This window comes from Triturus cristatus, chromosome 6 (assembly GCF_964204655.1).
Source record: "Triturus cristatus chromosome 6, aTriCri1.1, whole genome shotgun sequence".
NCBI classification, from domain to species: Eukaryota; Metazoa; Chordata; class Amphibia; order Caudata; family Salamandridae; genus Triturus; species Triturus cristatus.
In genome coordinates this window covers 18,893,856-18,913,023 of record NC_140589.1, presented here as the reverse complement: position 1 = coordinate 18,913,023, position 19,168 = coordinate 18,893,856, and the positions used below count along the sequence as shown (strand labels likewise).

The window sequence follows — 19,168 nt, the reverse complement described above, 5'->3', positions numbered from 1 at the left end:
TCCCTGTTTGTGTATGTACCACATCGCAATAGTGTTGTCCGTCACGACTTGAATCGAATGACTGCAAAGGGAGGGAAGAAAGCCCTTGAGAGCCAAACGTATTGTCCGCAATTTCAGAAGTATGATGTGAAGCAACCTTTCCTCCGGAGACCAAAAACCCTTGATCTCCAGATCCTCCAGATGACCACCCCACCCTAGAGTGGAGGCATCCGTGATTACTGTGGCTACCAATGGAGGAGGTTGAAAAGGCTTTCCTTAAGACAGGTTGCCCTGCACACTCCACCAAGTCAGCTCCGATGCAGCGTCTCTGGAGATTCTGACCTTCTCTCCGAGATCTCCTTTGTGCTGATACCACTGCCTGTGGAGGCACCACTGGAGTGCCCTCATGTGCCAGTGTGCATGGTTGACCAACAGAATACAGGAAGCAAACAGACCGAGCAGGCGTAGGACCTTTAGGACTGGAACAACCGCTACATCGTGAAACAAAGCAATCATCCTCTGAATGTCGAGAATCCTCTGTAGCGGCGGGAAAGCTCAACACACAGTCGTGTCCAGTACTGCCTCTATAAACAGGCTGCGCTGAGAGGGCACCAGGTGAGATTTGGGTAAATTTATCGAGAAACCCAAGTTTAACAATAGGCGCATTGTTACTAGCAAGTGACGCAGCACCATCTCTGGCGACTTTGCTTTGAGCAGCCAGTCATCCAGATAGGGGAAAACCGGAATCCCTGACCTCTTGAGATGTGCTGCCACCACCGCCATCACCTTTGTAAAGACCAGTGGTGCGGAAGTGAGACCGAACAGAAGGACCGGAAACTGGTAGTGTTTAGACCCTAACATAAACCAGACATACTTCCGATGCAACTTCAGAATAGGGATGTGGAAATACGCATCCTGCAAATCGATCGACACCATCCGGTCATCCTGCTGCAGCGCCAAAAGAACCTGAGCTAGGGTCAACATCTTGAACTTTTCCTGCCTGAGGTAAAATTCAAAACCCTGGGGTCCAGGATCGGTCTCAACTGGCCGTCCTCCTTGGGGATCAGGAAATAACGAGAGTAGCATCCCTGACCCCTTTACTGCCCTGGAACCATCTCTATCGCACATTTCTGCAACAAGGCAAAAACCTCCTGCTGCAAAAGCAGCAAATGGTCCTCTGAACACGAGCCCTGGCAAGGAGGGTAAGGAGGTGGAAACTTTTAAAAAGGTAGAGCATACCCATTTTCCACAAGATACAAAACTCAACGGTCCAAAGTAACCGATTTCGAATCTTGCAGAAAATGGGACACCCGGCCCCCTACAGGACCAGCATGCTCCAAGATCGGGGATCTAGAGCTGCTTTCCCCTGGTACCGGTGGTGGGGACAGAACAGGAGGAGGAGGAGGAAGACTGTAGTCGAGAGGCCCCTTGCAGATGGTCTCTATCTGTTCCTCTGTACGACCTGTACAGAGGGTTCTGCTGCTGCAGTGGCTGCTGACAGACCCGAAAGGAAGCTGCCTTTACAAAGCCTCAATACCTTTTGTATCCATAGCCCCTGGGATGGGATTACAGGATCAATGATCTAGCAGTAGTCCTACTGTCCTTCAAAAGCTGCATCGCAGAATCCGCCTTTGGTCCAAACAATCCAGATCCATCAAAGGGTAGATCGAGTAAAGTAGCCTGTACATCTGGTCAGATACCTGAAGACCTAAGTAGGGCATGCCTCCTGGTAGACACGGAGGAGCCCATCACTCTGGCGACCGAGTCCGCCGTGTCCAGACCCGACTAAATGACCTCACAGGCTGCCGCTTGTGTGTCTGATAGAGCTTCCAAAAAATTAACACAGTCATCTTCAGGCAACTTAGGAGCTACTTGCTTGACAGAGTCCATTAGTGCATGAATGTAGCGTCCTAGCAAACACGTGGCATTTGTCGACTTCAGAGCCATACTCGCTGAGGAGAACACATTTTTGGCAGACTGTTCCAGCATTTCGGAGTTTCTGTCCACCGGGGTGGTGGGGAAGGATCCAGTTGACTGCTTGGAACAAGAAGCCTGAACCACCAAGCTTTCTGGCAAAGTATCGGAGTCAAAAACCTCGGCGCCGGAAACTGCCATGACGGAGCCGTCGGCATGAAAGGCACGAAAGGTGCCTGGGCATACTGTTGGGTAATGCCCAAATTTAAGCCAAGCAGACCTGAGGGGCCAGACGGCGCACTGGTAGGGTAAGATGCCTTGGTAAACATGCCAAACATCGCATATAGGAAATGCGACGGATCCCCTCCTGGAGAAGGAGGATAAGGATCCGAAGCCCACTGGTCTGGATCCATCTGAGGCCTTAATGGGGGCTGAGGCTGCGGTGCTGGAGAGATCGGAGCCGGTACAGGCAAAGCCGCAGGAGTAGGAGAAGACTCAATGGATGCTGGAGAATCCCTGGGATTTGGCGAATCCCTCGACGCCGGAAAGACGGCGAGATGGCATCCTTATCACAACGCCGCCGTATGGGGGAGGCCGACCTCGAAGCCCTGCTCTTCGAAGATCGACGTCAAGACCCATGCCTTCTCTTCTTATGCTTCCTCGACTTCAATGTATGCGAGGTCGACGACTTCGATCTCTTGAAACCCCTCTTCTCTTTTTTCGCCCGCGCCATGAAGAGTTTCGCCTCACGTTCCTTCAGCACCTTCGGGTTCATCTTCCGACAGCAGGAACACCCTTCGATGTCGTGGTCCGAAGAAAGACACCAGAGACAGTCGTCGTGGGGGTCCGTGATGGACATATGGCCCCCACACTCCCTGCATGTCTTGAAAGCCGACTTCTTCAAAGTAGCCATTCTCATTGCTACACAAAGTAGAAGATATAAACAATGTTATCACATGTAAAATGGAGAGTCCCAGAAAAAAAGTTACGCGTCGACGGCGTGGAAAAAAGGGAACTGACGTCAGCACGCTGACAAGGTCTTCTTATGGCTCCGGTGACGTCATACGGAGTCGGAAGCGGAATCACACTATTGTGACGTCCTCATCGACGTGGGAGAGCTAAGAAAAGAATTTACGTGGAATGCTGGCACAGGGGTAATTCAAAAGGTGAGGAATCCATAAGCAGATGTATCCATCAGAATGAGATGAACAAGCTGTGGATGCCACAGACAAAACAGGAGCTTGAGAGACAGAAACTGAGTATGGTGGAGATGTCAAAGAGGTATCATATGCTGGTGGTACATGAGGCACCTCGAAGCTGGACCATACGAAGCAGGTGATGAGGCAAAATGGAGAGGGACACAAATATAGGGTAGTGGACGATAAGCATACCAGTAAACATTACGTAAAGTGCTGTGACGCAATGCCAAACTGAAAAACTGTCTTTGTATACTTTAAGAATTATTACATGCCAGGAACCTACTGTTGATGAATGGCCCCCAGTCTTGTTCTGGGAACATCTGTGAAACTATCTAACTACTGGAGCCATTCTGTGTTTGGGAAAAGGAAAGCAAGTTCCTCCTCCCTTTGCACATCTATATGCAGCAACTTCCTGGCAAAGGGACTTCTGTTGTTAAGGGCATCATTGGGAGGAGGTTCTGATACTTGCATCGCAGGAGCACTCTTACAGCTTAGTACCAGGCCTTCTTGCCCTTGTTCCCGGTAACAGGGGGCATCGGGATGGGTAACCCGACACCAAGCCGACACTGGGGAAACCAAGCAAATACCCAATGAAGGAATTCTTGGCACTGAGTGCAGGTCCTCGTGCCAGCTCCCCCTGCAACAGTTCTCCTGTCCAACTTACCCGCAGTCCGCTATCTGCTGCCTGTATAACTGCTGCCCTCTTTTGTGCCTCCTCTGCTCGCTTCTTGCTCCGTTTGCCCTTTCTGCTCATTTTTCTGCCCTCTGTTTTGCCTTTTCTGCTATTTTTTCTGCCCTGTGTTTTGCCCTTTTCTGCTCTGTTTTGCCTTCTCTGCTCGTTCATCTGCCCTCTGTTTTGCCTTTTCTGCTCGCTTGTTTTTCTGCCTGCTTGTTTGCTTTTCCTGCTCGTTTTTCTGGCTGGTGATTCTAGTGACTCCTGGGGTAATAGTCTGGCACTGCCCCACAATTGTCTCTCCAGAGTATACAGGGGGTTGTATACAGGGAAGAATGTTTGGTCTTTTACAACAGAAGGTTGGATTCAACAGATGATAACAAAACCATTTCAACCAACCTCCCCCTTGGCACAAAAACAGGAAGGGCAGCACCCTGGTTACATGTGTTATCTAAACTTAACTAGCACTGTCCATTCAGAAAGGGAAGAAGTGTTTATGTCTATCTGAGCTAATCGTAGAGAGCAAGTTCCAGCACACTGTACCTGATATCAATATGGTGAGTGTAAAAATAAATGTCAGCAGCCGCAGATCATAGTGACTGCTTCTTTCTTCTGCCATCAACAAGACTGAGGGACTAAAAAGCAAGTTGTCTATACTTCTCTCCGACAAGACCTGCAGTCCTCAAGGGAAGACCAATCGCTGTAGCCAACTTACTGGCAGGGAACCCCACAGTTTTATGACTTAGGATGTCTGCTAAACATCCAACTGTTATCAAGAAACAGTTTAATAATGTAAAAGGTCAGTACTAGGTTTACGGTGGAAAATCCAATACGGATTCAGGAGGCAGAGCCCAAAGCATATCCAGTCAGTATCTGCTGTCCTGCACTGAGGATTCACAATTCAGTCACAAATATTATTCAGATTAAGCGCATCTATGAAAGATGAAATGCAGCAAGAAACATCCTTGGAGCAGGACATTTCTTCACACAAAGATACACAAAAAGGCTGTTCAGTGGGAATCTGGAGCACAGAGCTTCAAGCGGCCACTCAAAGGAAGGAATGGATGTTTGTCCTTCTGTCTGTGCCACAACGTTTAGACAAGTCTCAGTAGTGATGAAATTGTCTTCTGACTAGATACCAATGGAAAGTTCTTCTGTCCTTACCTATTGTCAACTTCATGATATTTAATGTGGCCGCAGTTTTAATCCAGCAAACTTGTGTATGGAGATCATGAACTTACAAGACTTGCTTCTGCTCAGTGTGACATTTGGAACTTACAAGACTTGCTCCTGCTCCGTGTGAGGAGATCTTGAACTTACAAGACTTGCTCCTGCTCTACTCCGTGTGAGGAGATCTTGAACTTACAAGACTTGCTCCTGCTCCGTGTTGCGAGATCTTAAACTTACAAGACTTGCTCCTGCTCCGTGTGAGGAGATCTTGAACTTACAAGACTTGCTACTGCTCTGCGTGTGATCTTGAACTTACAAGACTAGCTCCTGCTCTGCTCCGTGTGAGGAGATCTTGAACTTACAAGACTCGCTACTGCTCTGCGTGTGATCTTGAACTTACAAGACTAGCTCCTGCTCTGCTCCGTGTGAGGAGATCTTGAACTTACAAGACTTGCTCCAGCTCTGCTCCGTGTGAGGAGATCTTGAACTTATAAGACTTGCTCCAGCTCTGCTCCATGTGAGGAGATCTTGAACTTACAAGACTTGCTACTGCTCTGCTCCGTGCTGCGAGATCTTTAACTTACGACTTGCTCCTGCTCTGCGTTGCGAGATCTTGAACTTACAAGACTTGCTCCTGCTCCATGTGAGGAGATCTTGAACTTACAAGACTTGCTCCAGCTCTGCTCCGTGTGAGGAGATCTTGAACTTACAAGACTTGCTCCTGCTCCATGTGAGGAGATCTTGAACTTACAAGACTTGCTACTGCTCTGCTCCGTGTGAGGAGATCTTGAACTTACAAGACTTGCTCCAGCTCTGCTCCGTGTGAGGAGATCTTGAACTTACAAGACTTGCTCCTGCTCCATGTGAGGAGATCTTGAACTTACAAGACTTGCTACTGCTCTGCTCCGTGCTGCGAGATCTTTAACTTACGACTTGCTCCTGCTCTGCGTGTGATCTTGAACTTACAAGACTTGCTCCTGCTCCGTGTGAGGAGATCTTGAACTTACAAGACTTGCTACTGCTCTGCTCCGTGCTGCGAGATCTTTAACTTACGACTTGCTCCTGCTCTGCGTTGCGAGATCTTGAACTTACAAGACTTGCTCCTGCTCCATGTGAGGAGATCTTGAACTTACAAGACTTGCTCCAGCTCTGCTCCGTGTGAGGAGATCTTGAACTTACAAGACTTGCTACTGCTCTGCTCCGTGCTGCGAGATCTTTAACTTACGACTTGCTCCTGCTCTGCGTTGCGAGATCTTGAACTTACAAGACTTGCTCCGCGTGAGGAGATCTTGAACTTACAAGACTTGCTCCTGCTCCGTGTGAGGAGATCTTGAACTTACAAGACTTGCTCCAGCTCTGCTCCTTGTGAGGAGATCTTGAACTTACAAAGACTTGCTCCTGCTCCATGTGAGGAGATTTTGAACTTACTCCTGCTCCATGTGAGATCTTGAACTTACATGTGTTGCTCCTGCTCTGCTCCATGTGAGGAGAACTTGAACTTACAAGAATTACTCCTGCTCTACTCCATGAGAGGATGTCATGAACTTACAAGACTTGCTTCTTCTCTGCTCTGTGTAAGATGTTGAACTAACAAGACTTCCTCAGACTCCGCTCCTTGTGAGGAGATCTTAAACTTACAAGACTTACTCTGGCTCCTCTCTGTGTGAGGAGATCTTGAACTTACAAGACTTGCTCCTGCTCCGTGTGAGATCTTGAACTTACAAGACTTGCTCCTGCTCTGCTCCGTGTGAGGAGATCTTAAACTTACAAGACTTACTCTGGCTCCTCTCTGTGTGAGGAGATCTTGAACTTACAAGACTTGCTCCTGCTCTGCTCCATGTCAGGAGATCTTGAACTTACAAGACTTGCTCCTGCTCTGCTCCATGTCAGGAGGTCATGAACTTACAACACTTGCTCCTGCTCCGTGTGAGATCTTGAACTTACAAGACTTGCTCCTGCTCCGTGTGAGGAGATCTTAAACTTACAAGATTTACTCTGGCTCCTCTCTGTGTGAGGAGATCTTGAACTTACAAGACTTGCTCCTGCTCCGTGTGAGATCTTGAACTTACAAGACTTGCTCCTGCTCTGCTCCGTGTGAGGAGATCTTAAACTTACAAGACTTACTCTGGCTCCTCTCTGTGTGAGGAGATCTTGAACTTACAAGACTTGCTCCTGCTCTGCTCCATGTCAGGAGATCTTGAACTTACAAGACTTGCTCCTGCTCTGCTCCATGTCAGGAGGTCATGAACTTACAAGACTTGCGCCTGCTCTGCTCCGTGTGAGGAGATCTTGAACTTACAAGACTTGCTACTGCTCTGCGTGTGATCTTGAACTTACAAGACTTGCTCCTGCTCCGTGTGAGGAGATCTTAAACTTACAAGATTTACTCTGGCTCCTCTCTGTGTGAGGAGATCTTGAACTTACAAGACTTGCTCCTGCTCCGTGTGAGATCTTGAAATTACAAGACTTGCTCCTGCTCCGTGTGAGATCTTGAACTTACAAGACTTGCTCCTGCTCTGCTCCGTGTGAGGAGATCTTAAACTTACAAGATTTACTCTGGCTCCTCTCTGTGTGAGGAGATCTTGAACTTACAAGACTTGCTCCTGCTCCGTGTGAGGAGATCTTGAACTTACAAGACTTGCTCCTGCTCCGTGTGAGGAGATCTTGAACTTACAAGACTTGCTCCTGCTCCGTGTGAGGAGATCTTGAACTTACAAGACTTGCTCCTGCTCTGCTCCATGTCAGGAGGTCATGAACTTACAAGACTTGCGCCTGCTCTGCTCCGTGTGAGGAGATCTTGAACTTACAAGACTTGCTACTGCTCTGCGTGTGATCTTGAACTTACAAGACTTGCTCCTGCTCCGTGTGAGATCTTGAACTTACAAGACTTGCTCCTGCTCCGTGTGAGGAGATCTTAAACTTACAAGATTTACTCTGGCTCCTCTCTGTGTGAGGAGATCTTGAACTTACAAGACTTGCTCCTGCTCCGTGTGAGATCTTGAACTTACAAGACTTGCTCCAGCTCTGCTCCGTGTGGGGAGATCTTAAACTTACAAGATTTACTCTGGCTCCTCTCTGTGTGAGGAGATCTTGAACTTACAAGACTTGCTCCTGCTCCGTGTGAGATCTTGAACTTACAAGACTTGCTCCTGCTCTGCTCCGTGTGAGGAGATCTTAAACTTACAAGATTTACTCTGGCTCCTCTCTGTGTGAGGAGATCTTGAACTTACAAGACTTGCTCCTGCTCCGTGTGAGGAGATCTTGAACTTACAAGACTTGCTCCTGCTCCGTGTGAGGAGATCTTGAACTTACAAGACTTGCTCCTGCTCCGTGTGAGGAGATCTTGAACTTACAAGACTTGCTCCTGCTCCGTGTGAGGAGATCTTGAACTTACAAGACTTGCTCCTGCTCCGTGTGAGATCTTGAACTTACAAGACTTGCTCCTACTCTGCTCCATGTGAGGAGATCTTGAACTTACAAGACTTGCTCCAGCTCTGCTCCATGTCAGGAGATCTTGAACTTACAAGACTTGCTCCAGCTCTGCTCCATGTCAGGAGGTCATGAACTTACAAGACTTGCGCCTGCTCTGCTCCGTGTGAGGAGATCTTGAACTTACAAGACTTGCTACTGCTCTGCGTGTGATCTTGAACTTACAAGACTTGCTCCAGCTCTGCTCCGTGTGAGGAGATCTTGAACTTACAAGACTTGCTACTGCTCTGCGTGTGATCTTGAACTTACAAGACTTGCTCCTGCTCCGTGTGAGGAGATCTTAAACTTACAAGATTTACTCTGGCTCCTCTCTGTGTGAGGAGATCTTGAACTTACAAGACTTGCTCCTGCTCCGTGTGAGATCTTGAACTTACAAGACTTGCTCCAGCTCTGCTCCGTGTGAGGAGATCTTGAACTTACAAGACTTGCTACTGCTCTGCGTGTGATCTTGAACTTACAAGACTTGCTCCTGCTCCGTGCGAGGAGATCTTAAACTTACAAGATTTACTCTGGCTCCTCTCTGTGTGAGGAGATCTTGAACCTACAAGACTTGCTCCTGCTCCGTGTGAGATCTTGAACTTATAAGACTTGCTCCTGCTCCATGTGAGGAGATCTTGAACTTACAAGACTTGCTCCAGCTCTGCTCCGTGTGAGGAGATCTTGAACTTACAAGACTTGCTCCTGCTCCATGTGAGGAGATCTTGAACTTACAAGACTTGCTCCTGCTCCATGTGAGGAGATCTTGAACTTACAAGACTTGCTCCAGCTCTGCTCCGTGTGAGGAGATCTTGAACTTACAAGACTTGCTCCTGCTCCATGTGAGGAGATCTTGAACTTACAAGACTTGCTCCAGCTCTGCTCCATGTCAGGAGGTCATGAACTTACAAGACTTGCTCCTGCTCCGTGTTGCGAGATCTTAAACTTACAAGACTTGCTCCTGCTCCGTGTTGCGAGATCTTAAACTTACAAGACTTGCGCCTGCTCTGCTCCGTGTGAGGAGATCTTGAACTTACAAGACTTGCTACTGCTCTGCGTGTGATCTTGAACTTACAAGACTTTCTCCTGCTCCGTGTGAGGAGATCTTAAACTTACAAGATTTACTCTGGCTCCTCTCTGTGTGAGGAGATCTTGAACTTACAAGACTTGCTCCTGCTCCGTGTGAGATCTTGAACTTACAAGACTTGCTCCTGCTCTGCTCCGTGTGAGATCTTGAACTTACAAGACTTGCTCCTGCTCTGCTCCGTGTGAGGAGATCTTAAACTTACAAGATTTACTCTGGCTCCTCTCTGTGTGAGGAGATCTTGAACTTACAAGACTTGCTCCTGCTCCGTGTGAGGAGATCTTGAACTTACAAGACTTGCTCCTGCTCCGTGTGAGGAGATCTTGAACTTACAAGACTTGCTCCTGCTCTGCTCCATGTCAGGAGGTCATGAACTTACAAGACTTGCGCCTGCTCTGCTCCGTGTGAGGAGATCTTGAACTTACAAGACTTGCTACTGCTCTGCGTGTGATCTTGAACTTACAAGACTTGCTCCTGCTCCGTGTGAGATCTTGAACTTACAAGACTTGCTCCTGCTCCGTGTGAGGAGATCTTGAACTTACAAGACTTGCTACTGCTCTGCGTGTGATCTTGAACTTACAAGACTTGCTCCTGCTCCGTGTGAGATCTTGAACTTACAAGACTTGCTCCTGCTCTGCTCCGTGTGAGGAGATCTTAAACTTACAAGATTTACTCTGGCTCCTCTCTGTGTGAGGAGATCTTGAACTTACAAGACTTGCTCCTGCTCCGTGTGAGGAGATCTTGAACTTACAAGACTTGCTCCTGCTCCGTGTGAGGAGATCTTGAACTTACAAGACTTGCTCCTGCTCCGTGTGAGGAGATCTTGAACTTACAAGACTTGCTCCTGCTCCGTGTGAGGAGATCTTGAACTTACAAGACTTGCTCCTGCTCCGTGTGAGATCTTGAACTTACAAGACTTGCTCCTACTCTGCTCCATGTGAGGAGATCTTGAACTTACAAGACTTGCTCCAGCTCTGCTCCATGTCAGGAGATCTTGAACTTACAAGACTTGCTCCAGCTCTGCTCCATGTCAGGAGGTCATGAACTTACAAGACTTGCGCCTGCTCTGCTCCGTGTGAGGAGATCTTGAACTTACAAGACTTGCTACTGCTCTGCGTGTGATCTTGAACTTACAAGACTTGCTCCAGCTCTGCTCCGTGTGAGGAGATCTTGAACTTACAAGACTTGCTACTGCTCTGCGTGTGATCTTGAACTTACAAGACTTGCTCCTGCTCCGTGTGAGGAGATCTTAAACTTACAAGATTTACTCTGGCTCCTCTCTGTGTGAGGAGATCTTGAACTTACAAGACTTGCTCCTGCTCCGTGTGAGGAGATCTTGAACTTACAAGACTTGCTCCTGCTCCGTGTGAGGAGATCTTGAACTTACAAGACTTGCTACTGCTCTGCGTGTGATCTTGAACTTACAAGACTTGCTCCTGCTCCGTGTGAGATCTTGAACTTACAAGACTTGCTCCTGCTCTGCTCCGTGTGAGGAGATCTTAAACTTACAAGATTTACTCTGGCTCCTCTCTGTGTGAGGAGATCTTGAACTTACAAGACTTGCTCCTGCTCCGTGTGAGGAGATCTTGAACTTACAAGACTTGGTCCTGCTCCGTGTGAGGAGATCTTGAACTTACAAGACTTGCTCCTGCTCCGTGTGAGGAGATCTTGAACGTACAAGACTTGCTCCTGCTCCGTGTGAGGAGATCTTGAACTTACAAGACTTGCTCCTGCTCCGTGTGAGATCTTGAACTTACAAGACTTGCTCCTACTCTGCTCCATGTGAGGAGATCTTGAACTTACAAGACTTGCTCCAGCTCTGCTCCATGTCAGGAGATCTTGAACTTACAAGACTTGCTCCAGCTCTGCTCCATGTCAGGAGGTCATGAACTTACAAGACTTGCGCCTGCTCTGCTCCGTGTGAGGAGATCTTGAACTTACAAGACTTGCTACTGCTCTGCGTGTGATCTTGAACTTACAAGACTTGCTCCAGCTCTGCTCCGTGTGAGGAGATCTTGAACTTACAAGACTTGCTACTGCTCTGCGTGTGATCTTGAACTTACAAGACTTGCTCCTGCTCCGTGTGAGGAGATCTTAAACTTACAAGATTTACTCTGGCTCCTCTCTGTGTGAGGAGATCTTGAACTTACAAGACTTGCGCCTGCTCTGCTCCGTGTGAGATCTTGAACTTACAAGACTTGCTACTGCTCTGCGTGTGATCTTGAACTTACAAGACTTGCTCCTGCTCCGTGTGAGGAGATCTTAAACTTACAAGATTTACTCTGGCTCCTCTCTGTGTGAGGAGATCTTGAACTTACAAGACTTGCTCCTGCTCCGTGTGAGATCTTGAACTTACAAGACTTGCTCCAGCTCTGCTCCGTGTGAGGAGATCTTGAACTTACAAGACTTGCTACTGCTCTGCGTGTGATCTTGAACTTACAAGACTTGCTCCTGCTCCGTGTGAGGAGATCTTGAACTTACAAGACTTGCTCCTGCTCCGTGTGAGGAGATCTTAAACTTACAAGACTTGCTCCTGCTCCGTGTGAGGAGATCTTGAACTTACAAGACTTGCTCCTGCTCCGTGTGAGGAGATCTTGAACTTACAAGACTTTCTCCTGCTCCGTGTGAGGAGATCTTGAACTTACAAGACTTGCTCCTGCTCCGTGTGAGGAGATCTTGAACTTACAAGACTTGCTCCTGCTCCATGTGAGGAGATCTTGAACTTACAAGACTTGCTCCTGCTCCATGTGAGGAGATCTTGAACTTACAAGACTTGCTCCAGCTCTGCTCCGTGTGAGGAGATCTTGAACTTACAAGACTTGCTCCTGCTACATGTGAGGAGATCTTGAACTTACAAGACTTGCTCCAGCTCTGCTCCATGTCAGGAGGTCATGAACTTACAAGACTTGCTCCTGCTCCGTGTTGCGAGATCTTAAACTTACAAGACTTGCTCCTGCTCTGCTCCGTGTGAGGAGATCTTGAACTTACAAGACTTGCTACTGCTCTGCGTGTGATCTTGAACTTACAAGACTTGCTCCTGCTCCGTGTGAGGAGATCTTGAACTTACAAGACTTGCTCCTGCTCTGCTCCGTGTGAGGAGATCTTGAACTTACAAGACTTGCTACTGCTCTGCGTGTGATCTTGAACTTACAAGACTTGCTCCTGCTCCGTGTGAGGAGATCTTGAACTTACAAGACTTGCTACTGCTCTGCTCCGTGCTGCGAGATCTTTAACTTACGACTTGCTCCTGCTCTGCGTTGCGAGATCTTGAACTTACAAGACTTGCTCCTGCTCCATGTGAGGAGATCTTAAACTTACAAGACTTGTTTTTGCTCTGCGTGACTTCTCTTTTACAAATCTCTGGTCTACTTACTACCTGACTAACTGATTGCCAAGTGTACAGCAGCAAGATTAATAACTTTGAATCTACTGGCCCATCTTTTGGCCTCTTCATCACATTTCCCTCTTTATGGCAGGTGGGTACTCCACCTCCCTCGCGTCTGTATCAGTACAGCACCTCATGGTTATGGCTTCCTACTCACCTCGCACATTACCAACCCTTCTTCATCTGCACCCCCTACTTCATCCCACTCTATCTCTGCAGACAGACCCCGCATTCATGTTTCTCTACTTCTTGCACTCACTCCCCTTCCAGTAGGATCCTTTTACTCCTTCCACAGTAGAACACCTTTGGTTTCCAACTTCATACAGATGTTTTACGTATGCAATGATCACCGTGCCTTACATTCTACCCTTGTGCTAGCCTCACAGAATGGCTATCAACCCCTGTCCCCTGTTCCTTAAGTCATGTTTTTTCCAATCACAATCATCACACAACGTTCAGTTTTACTCCTCGCAGCATCAAGACAGTTTCTAAGGTTTCTTTCCTACTACTCAAGGTGCAGCATGGTATGCGTCCCCTACCCAAGACCTCCTTTCTGCGCTTGCTGCCCCCCACCACTCATTGTGCACCTAGGTGTTTCAGTCACCCATAAAGTACAGTACTTCTAATTTCTTCCTCAGTACTCACCACGCAACATAGTGTTCTGGTGCTTAGCCGTACAGATGAGCCGACTGATGCCTTCGATGATTTGACTCTTGGATTCCAGCTCTTTTTCCTTTTGCTTCTTACTCAAGAACATCACTGCTCACAAGAGAGAACAAGGATACATGATATTACGGTTGGTTCACCTGCCTCTCCATGAGGCACTGGCGGTTGAGGAGTGCCAAGATGGAGAGACACCGGTACACGCGCATATATACTTGTACTTGACTGTTAGCAGACATTATGTGAGTGAAGAGACTGGTGGAGGGCATTATGTGAGGGATGAGACTGGTAGAGAACAGTATGTGAGGGATGAGACTGGTAGAGAACAGTATGTGAGGGATGAGACTGGCAGAGGACGGAATGTGAGGGGTGAGACTGGTGGAGAACAGTTTGTGAAGGATGAGACTGGTGAAGGACATTATGTGAGTAATGAGACTGGTGGAGCTCAGTATGTGAGGGATGAGACTGGTGGAGAACAATTTGTGAAGGATGAGACTGGTAGACAACAGTACGTGAGGGATGAGACTGATAGAGAACAGTATGTGAGGGATGAGACTGGTAGAGAACAGAGTGTGAGGGATGAGACTGGTGGAGTTCAGTATGTGAGAGATGAGACTGGTGGAGGACAGTATGTGAGTGATGAGACTGGTGGAGGACAATATGTGAGGGATGAGACTGGTGGAGGACAGTATGTGAGTGATGAGACTGGTGGAGTTCAGTATGTGAGGGATGAGGCTGGTGGAGAACAGTTTGTGAGGGATGATGGTGGAAACAGTTTGTGAGGGGCGAGGCTGGTGGAGAACAGTATGTGAGAGATGAGACTAGTGGGGAACAGTATGTGAGGGAAGAGACTGGTAGAGAACAGTATGTGAAGGATGAGACTGGTGGAGGACATTATGTGAGTGATGAGACTGGTGGAGAACAGTTTGTGAAGGATGAGACTGGTGAAGGACATTATGTGAGTAATGAGACTGGTGGAGTTCAGTATGTGAGGGATGAGACTAATGGAGGGCAGTATGTGCAGGATGAGACTGGTGGAGTTCAGTATGTGAGGGATGAGACTGGTGGAGGAAATTATGTGGGTAATGAGACTGGTGGATAACAATAGGTGAATGATGAGACTGGTGGAGGACAGTATGTGAGTGATGAAACTGGTGGAGAACAGTATGTGAGGGATTAGACTGGTGGAGGAAATTATGTGAGTGATGAGACTAGTGGATAACAGTAGGTGAAGGATGAGACTGGTGGAGGACAGTATGTGAGTGATGAGACTGGTGGAGTTCAGTATGTGAGGGATGAGACTGGTGGAGGACAGTATATGAGTAATGAGACTGGTGGAGTTCAGTATGTGAGGGATGATACTGGTGGAGAACAGTATGTGACGGATGAGGCTGGTGGAGGACAGAATGTGAGCAATGAGACTGGTGGAGAACAGTATATGAGGGATGAGACTGGTGGAGGACAGTATATGAGTGATGAGGCTGGTGGAGTTCAGTACATGAGGGATGAGACTGGTGGAGAAAGGTTTGTGAAGGATGAGGCTGGTGGAGAACTGTATGTGAGGGATGAGACTAGTGGAGGGCAGTATGTGAGGGATGAGATTGGCTCGATGGCACTAAGTGAGTGATGAGACTGGTGGAGTTCAGTATGTGCGAGATGAGACTAGTGGAGGGCAGTATGTGAGGGATGAGATTGGCTAGATGGCACTATGTGAGTGATGAGACTGGTGGAGTTTAGTATGTGAGTGATGAGACTGGTGGAGGACAGTATGTGAGTGATGAGGCTGGTGGAGGACAGTATGTGAGGGATGACACAGGTGGAGGACAGTATGTGAGGGATGAGACTGGTAGAGAACAGTATGTGAGGGATGAGACTGGTGGAGGACAGTATGCGAGTGATGAGACTGGTGGAGGACAGTATGTGAGGGATGAGACTGGCAGAGGACGGAATGTGAGTGATGAGACTGGTGGAGAACAGTTTGTGAAGGATGAGACTGGTGGAGGACAGGATGTGAGTGATTAGACTGGTGGGAGTTCAGCATGTGAGGGATGAGATTGGCTAGATGGCATTATGTGAGGGATGAGATTGGTGGAGGACAGTATGTGAGGGATGAGACTGGTGGAGGGCAGTATGCAAGTGATGAGACTGGTGGAGGACAGTATGTGAGTGATGAGACTGGTGGAGTTCAGTATGTGAGGGGTGCGACTGGCGGAGTACAGTTTGTGAGGGATGAGACTGGTGGAGGACATTATGTGAGTGATGAGACTGGTGGATAACAGTGGGTGAAGGATGAGACTGGTGGAGGACAGTATGTGAGTGATGAGACTGGTGGAGAACGGTATGTTAGGGATGAGGCCGGTGGACGAAATTATGTGAGTAATGCGACTGGTGGATAACAGTAGGTGAAGGATGAGACTGGTGGAGGACAGTATGTGAGTGATGAGACTGGTGGAGAACAGTATGTGATGGATGAGACTGGTGGAGGACAGTATGTGAGTGATGAGACTGGTGGAGTTCAGTATGTGAGGGGTGAGACTGGTGGAGAACAGTTTGTGAGGGATGAGGCTGGTGGAGAACTGTATGTGAGGGATGAGACTGGTGGAGGGCAGTATGTGAGGGATGAAACTGGTGGAAAACAGTAGGTGAAGGATGAGACTAGTGGGGAACAGTACGTGAGGGATGAGACTGTTGGAGGACAGTATGTGAGTGATGAGACTGGTGGAGAACAGTATGTGATGGATGAGACTGGTGGAGGACAGTATGTGAGTGATGAGACTGGTGGAGTTCAGTATGTGAGGGGTGAGACTGGTGGAGAACAGTTTGTGAGGGATGAGGCTGGTGGAGAACTGTATGTGAGGGATGAGACTGGTGGAGGGCAGTATGTGAGGGATGAAACTGGTGGAAAACAGTAGGTGAAGGATGAGACTAGTGGGGAACAGTACGTGAGGGATGAGACTGTTGGAGGGCAGTATGTGAAGGATGAGACTGGTGGAGGATAGTATGTGAGGAATGAGATTGGCTAGATGGCACTATGCGAGGGACGAGACTGGTGGATGACAGTATGTGAGGGATGAGACTGCTGGGGGACAGTATGTGAGGGATGAGACTGATGGAGGACAGTATGTGAGGGATGAGACTGGTGGAGGACAGTATGTGAGGGATGAGACTGGTGGAGGACAGTATGTGAGCAATGAGACTGATGGAGAACAGAATGTGAGGGGTGAGACTAGTGGAGGGCAGTATGTGAGCGATGAGACTGACTGGATGTCAGTATGTGAGGGATGAGACTGGTGGAGGACAGTATGTGATGGATGAGACTGGTAGAGGACAGTATGTCAGGGATGTGCCTGGAGGAAGTTATCCTTTGTCGCACTGAATGAAAGGAATAGAAGAGGCATTACATATGCCGAGTGTGTCACAGTTAGCATTGGGAAGTGATGTGCCGTGCATCTGTCCAAGTATCACGAAAAAAGCCTACAATTCACTGGGGGGCAATGTGTGAACTGTCAAGATCAGAGGCAAGACCTGGGTGCTGTTGTGAAAGCTTTTTTGGATGATCAGGTTAATGTCCGTTACTCATAGAGCCCCAAAGAATATTTTCACAACTGATGTGGGACTCAGAAGCTGGAGACCACTTTTGCATTTGGATGCCACTGCACAATTTCTTCCTAGGAACCATGAGTGGTTTTGTCTGCTAAATCAAAAACGGAATACCAAAGATGGTGTTTGTTGTAGATTTCTATCTTCAACACTCAGCCGCTACCTCTTACCTTTCTTATTCTTCTCCTTGGTGACCACGGTCATGGCCATCGTGGATGGGGGAGTCAGCTCTCCACTGGTTGGGATGCGGCTGACCTGCAGCGAGCGGAAGTTACTCTTCAGGGTATTCTTCATTCCCACTTCCCTCTTCTCCCCATCCTTCTTCTTCTCTAGACCTTGTGTGATCCAGTAATCGACTTGTAGGCCCATTAACTCGCCTCCATAACCAGGAGAACTGAAAGAGAGGAGAGGCCATGATCGGCATAGAATTGTTAGGCTGTGCGCAGCACCCTGCCCTTCTAACAAAGGCCAATTTTATACCCTTTTCTACTGAATTTGTTTAGTTTTTCCTGAAAAGTAGACATTTGGCTCAAAAAGCGTAGGTTCTTTCCCCATTTCAAACCTTGAACTGATCTTGACAGGTCCACAATGAAATATCATCGAGAACATTAGTGGCTCAAAGCACCAACACAATTTATCAAATACATCACAATAAGAATGTCATGTTCAACAAACCCACACAAAGCAAGTAATCAAGACACCACCAGCTAACTCAGGCTGCAAATGTAACACGTTGACAGATACGGCCAACATAAATCTACAATAAACCAGGACTTCAACAAATACTAAATTACATCTAAAAACAACAATTTCTCAAGACTAATGCCCATCCCTCCGTGTTAACATGCCCACAGTACAGTAACATGGATATCTCAAAAAACATACAAAAAGTGAAACCATGCAAAAGCGGATGAATATCAGCGCTTGCAGTCCAAATGAGAGCAACAACTGGATGTGGCCTGGAACATAAAGGCATCGTTGCACCATCATCCCAAAGTAGCGCAGCATGAACTGGACAATGACTAACGTATGGCAATTCAACAGGATTACCCTCATTGTTCTGTGCAAGAGACAGGTGCCGAGAGATTACACATGGCAAAAGTAGTTGCGCTTTCTTGGTGACAGTTGTAGTTGCATTACTAGCCTGAGTGCTAACCATCTCCTTGCACGACTACCAGTCTGGCTTCAGATAACTCTACATTACAACCTCTGGACCACAGATGAAGATGACCCATGCCTCCTGATATTGTTGGACCTCTTAGTCGCCTCTGACTCAGTTGACCATACCACTCTTGTGTACACCTGGGATTCACCCACAATGTCCTTCACTGGATCACTTACTGAATTTACAGTTGACAACAGTTTGTCCACCTGGACCCTCCAGGTCACAAAAGATCCCCATCACCTGTGGAGTATCCCAGAGTTCCATACTGTTCCCTCTCATCTTAAGCCTCCACATGGAACCCCTTGAGGCTCTACTCACAGAAAACAACATCAAGATTCACTAACATGCCGATGACTCACAGCTCTGCTTGAAAGTCTCCTCTGCTTCAGACATCCAACGCTTGAAACACTGTCTGTATATCATCCCGACCTGGATGTCCAGCGCCTTCCTGAAGCTCAATCCAACCAGGACAGAATTCCTGTTATTTGCTAAGAGCAATGAACAAGAAACAGTACAAACCTGACTCAATCACATGCATCTTAATGGCTTTGAACCCCAACTCTCACCAATGCCAAGTCACTTAGATTCACCTTTGATGCCAACTTCACCTTCCAGAAACATATTGCCAAAAAACACAACAGCGGCCTGGCACCTGCTCTTTCGTCTAAAGAAAGTGACACCAGTTCTTCCAGAAAGTGACTTCAAAAGTGCTGTTCAAGCCCTTGTACATGTGCATGTGGATGGTGGTGATGCCTCACTCCATAGCCTTCCAGACTCCACACCATACTACATGCCACAGCACATCTCATCCTGGACCTGGAGAAATATGATCACGGAAGCCCATCCAGATTTGCTCCCCTTGCCGGTCTTC

The 19,168-nt window shown here is 47.8% G+C and overlaps 1 protein-coding gene across 3 annotated transcripts in view; it reads right to left on the bottom strand.

Moving 5' to 3' along the window:
* LOC146813651 (phosphofurin acidic cluster sorting protein 2-like) overlaps positions 1-19,168 on the bottom strand; it is a 1,059,532-nt gene that overhangs the window by 74,387 nt on the left and 965,977 nt on the right. For all 3 annotated transcript variants that reach the window (XM_085610139.1, XM_085610140.1, XM_085610141.1), the window contains 2 exons: positions 17,303-17,526; positions 13,515-13,628 (listed from right to left, as the gene is read on the bottom strand). In XM_085610139.1, coding sequence (XP_085466265.1) covers positions 13,515-13,628; positions 17,303-17,526 — 338 coding nt within the window. The remainder of the gene's footprint in view (positions 1-13,514; positions 13,629-17,302; positions 17,527-19,168) is intronic.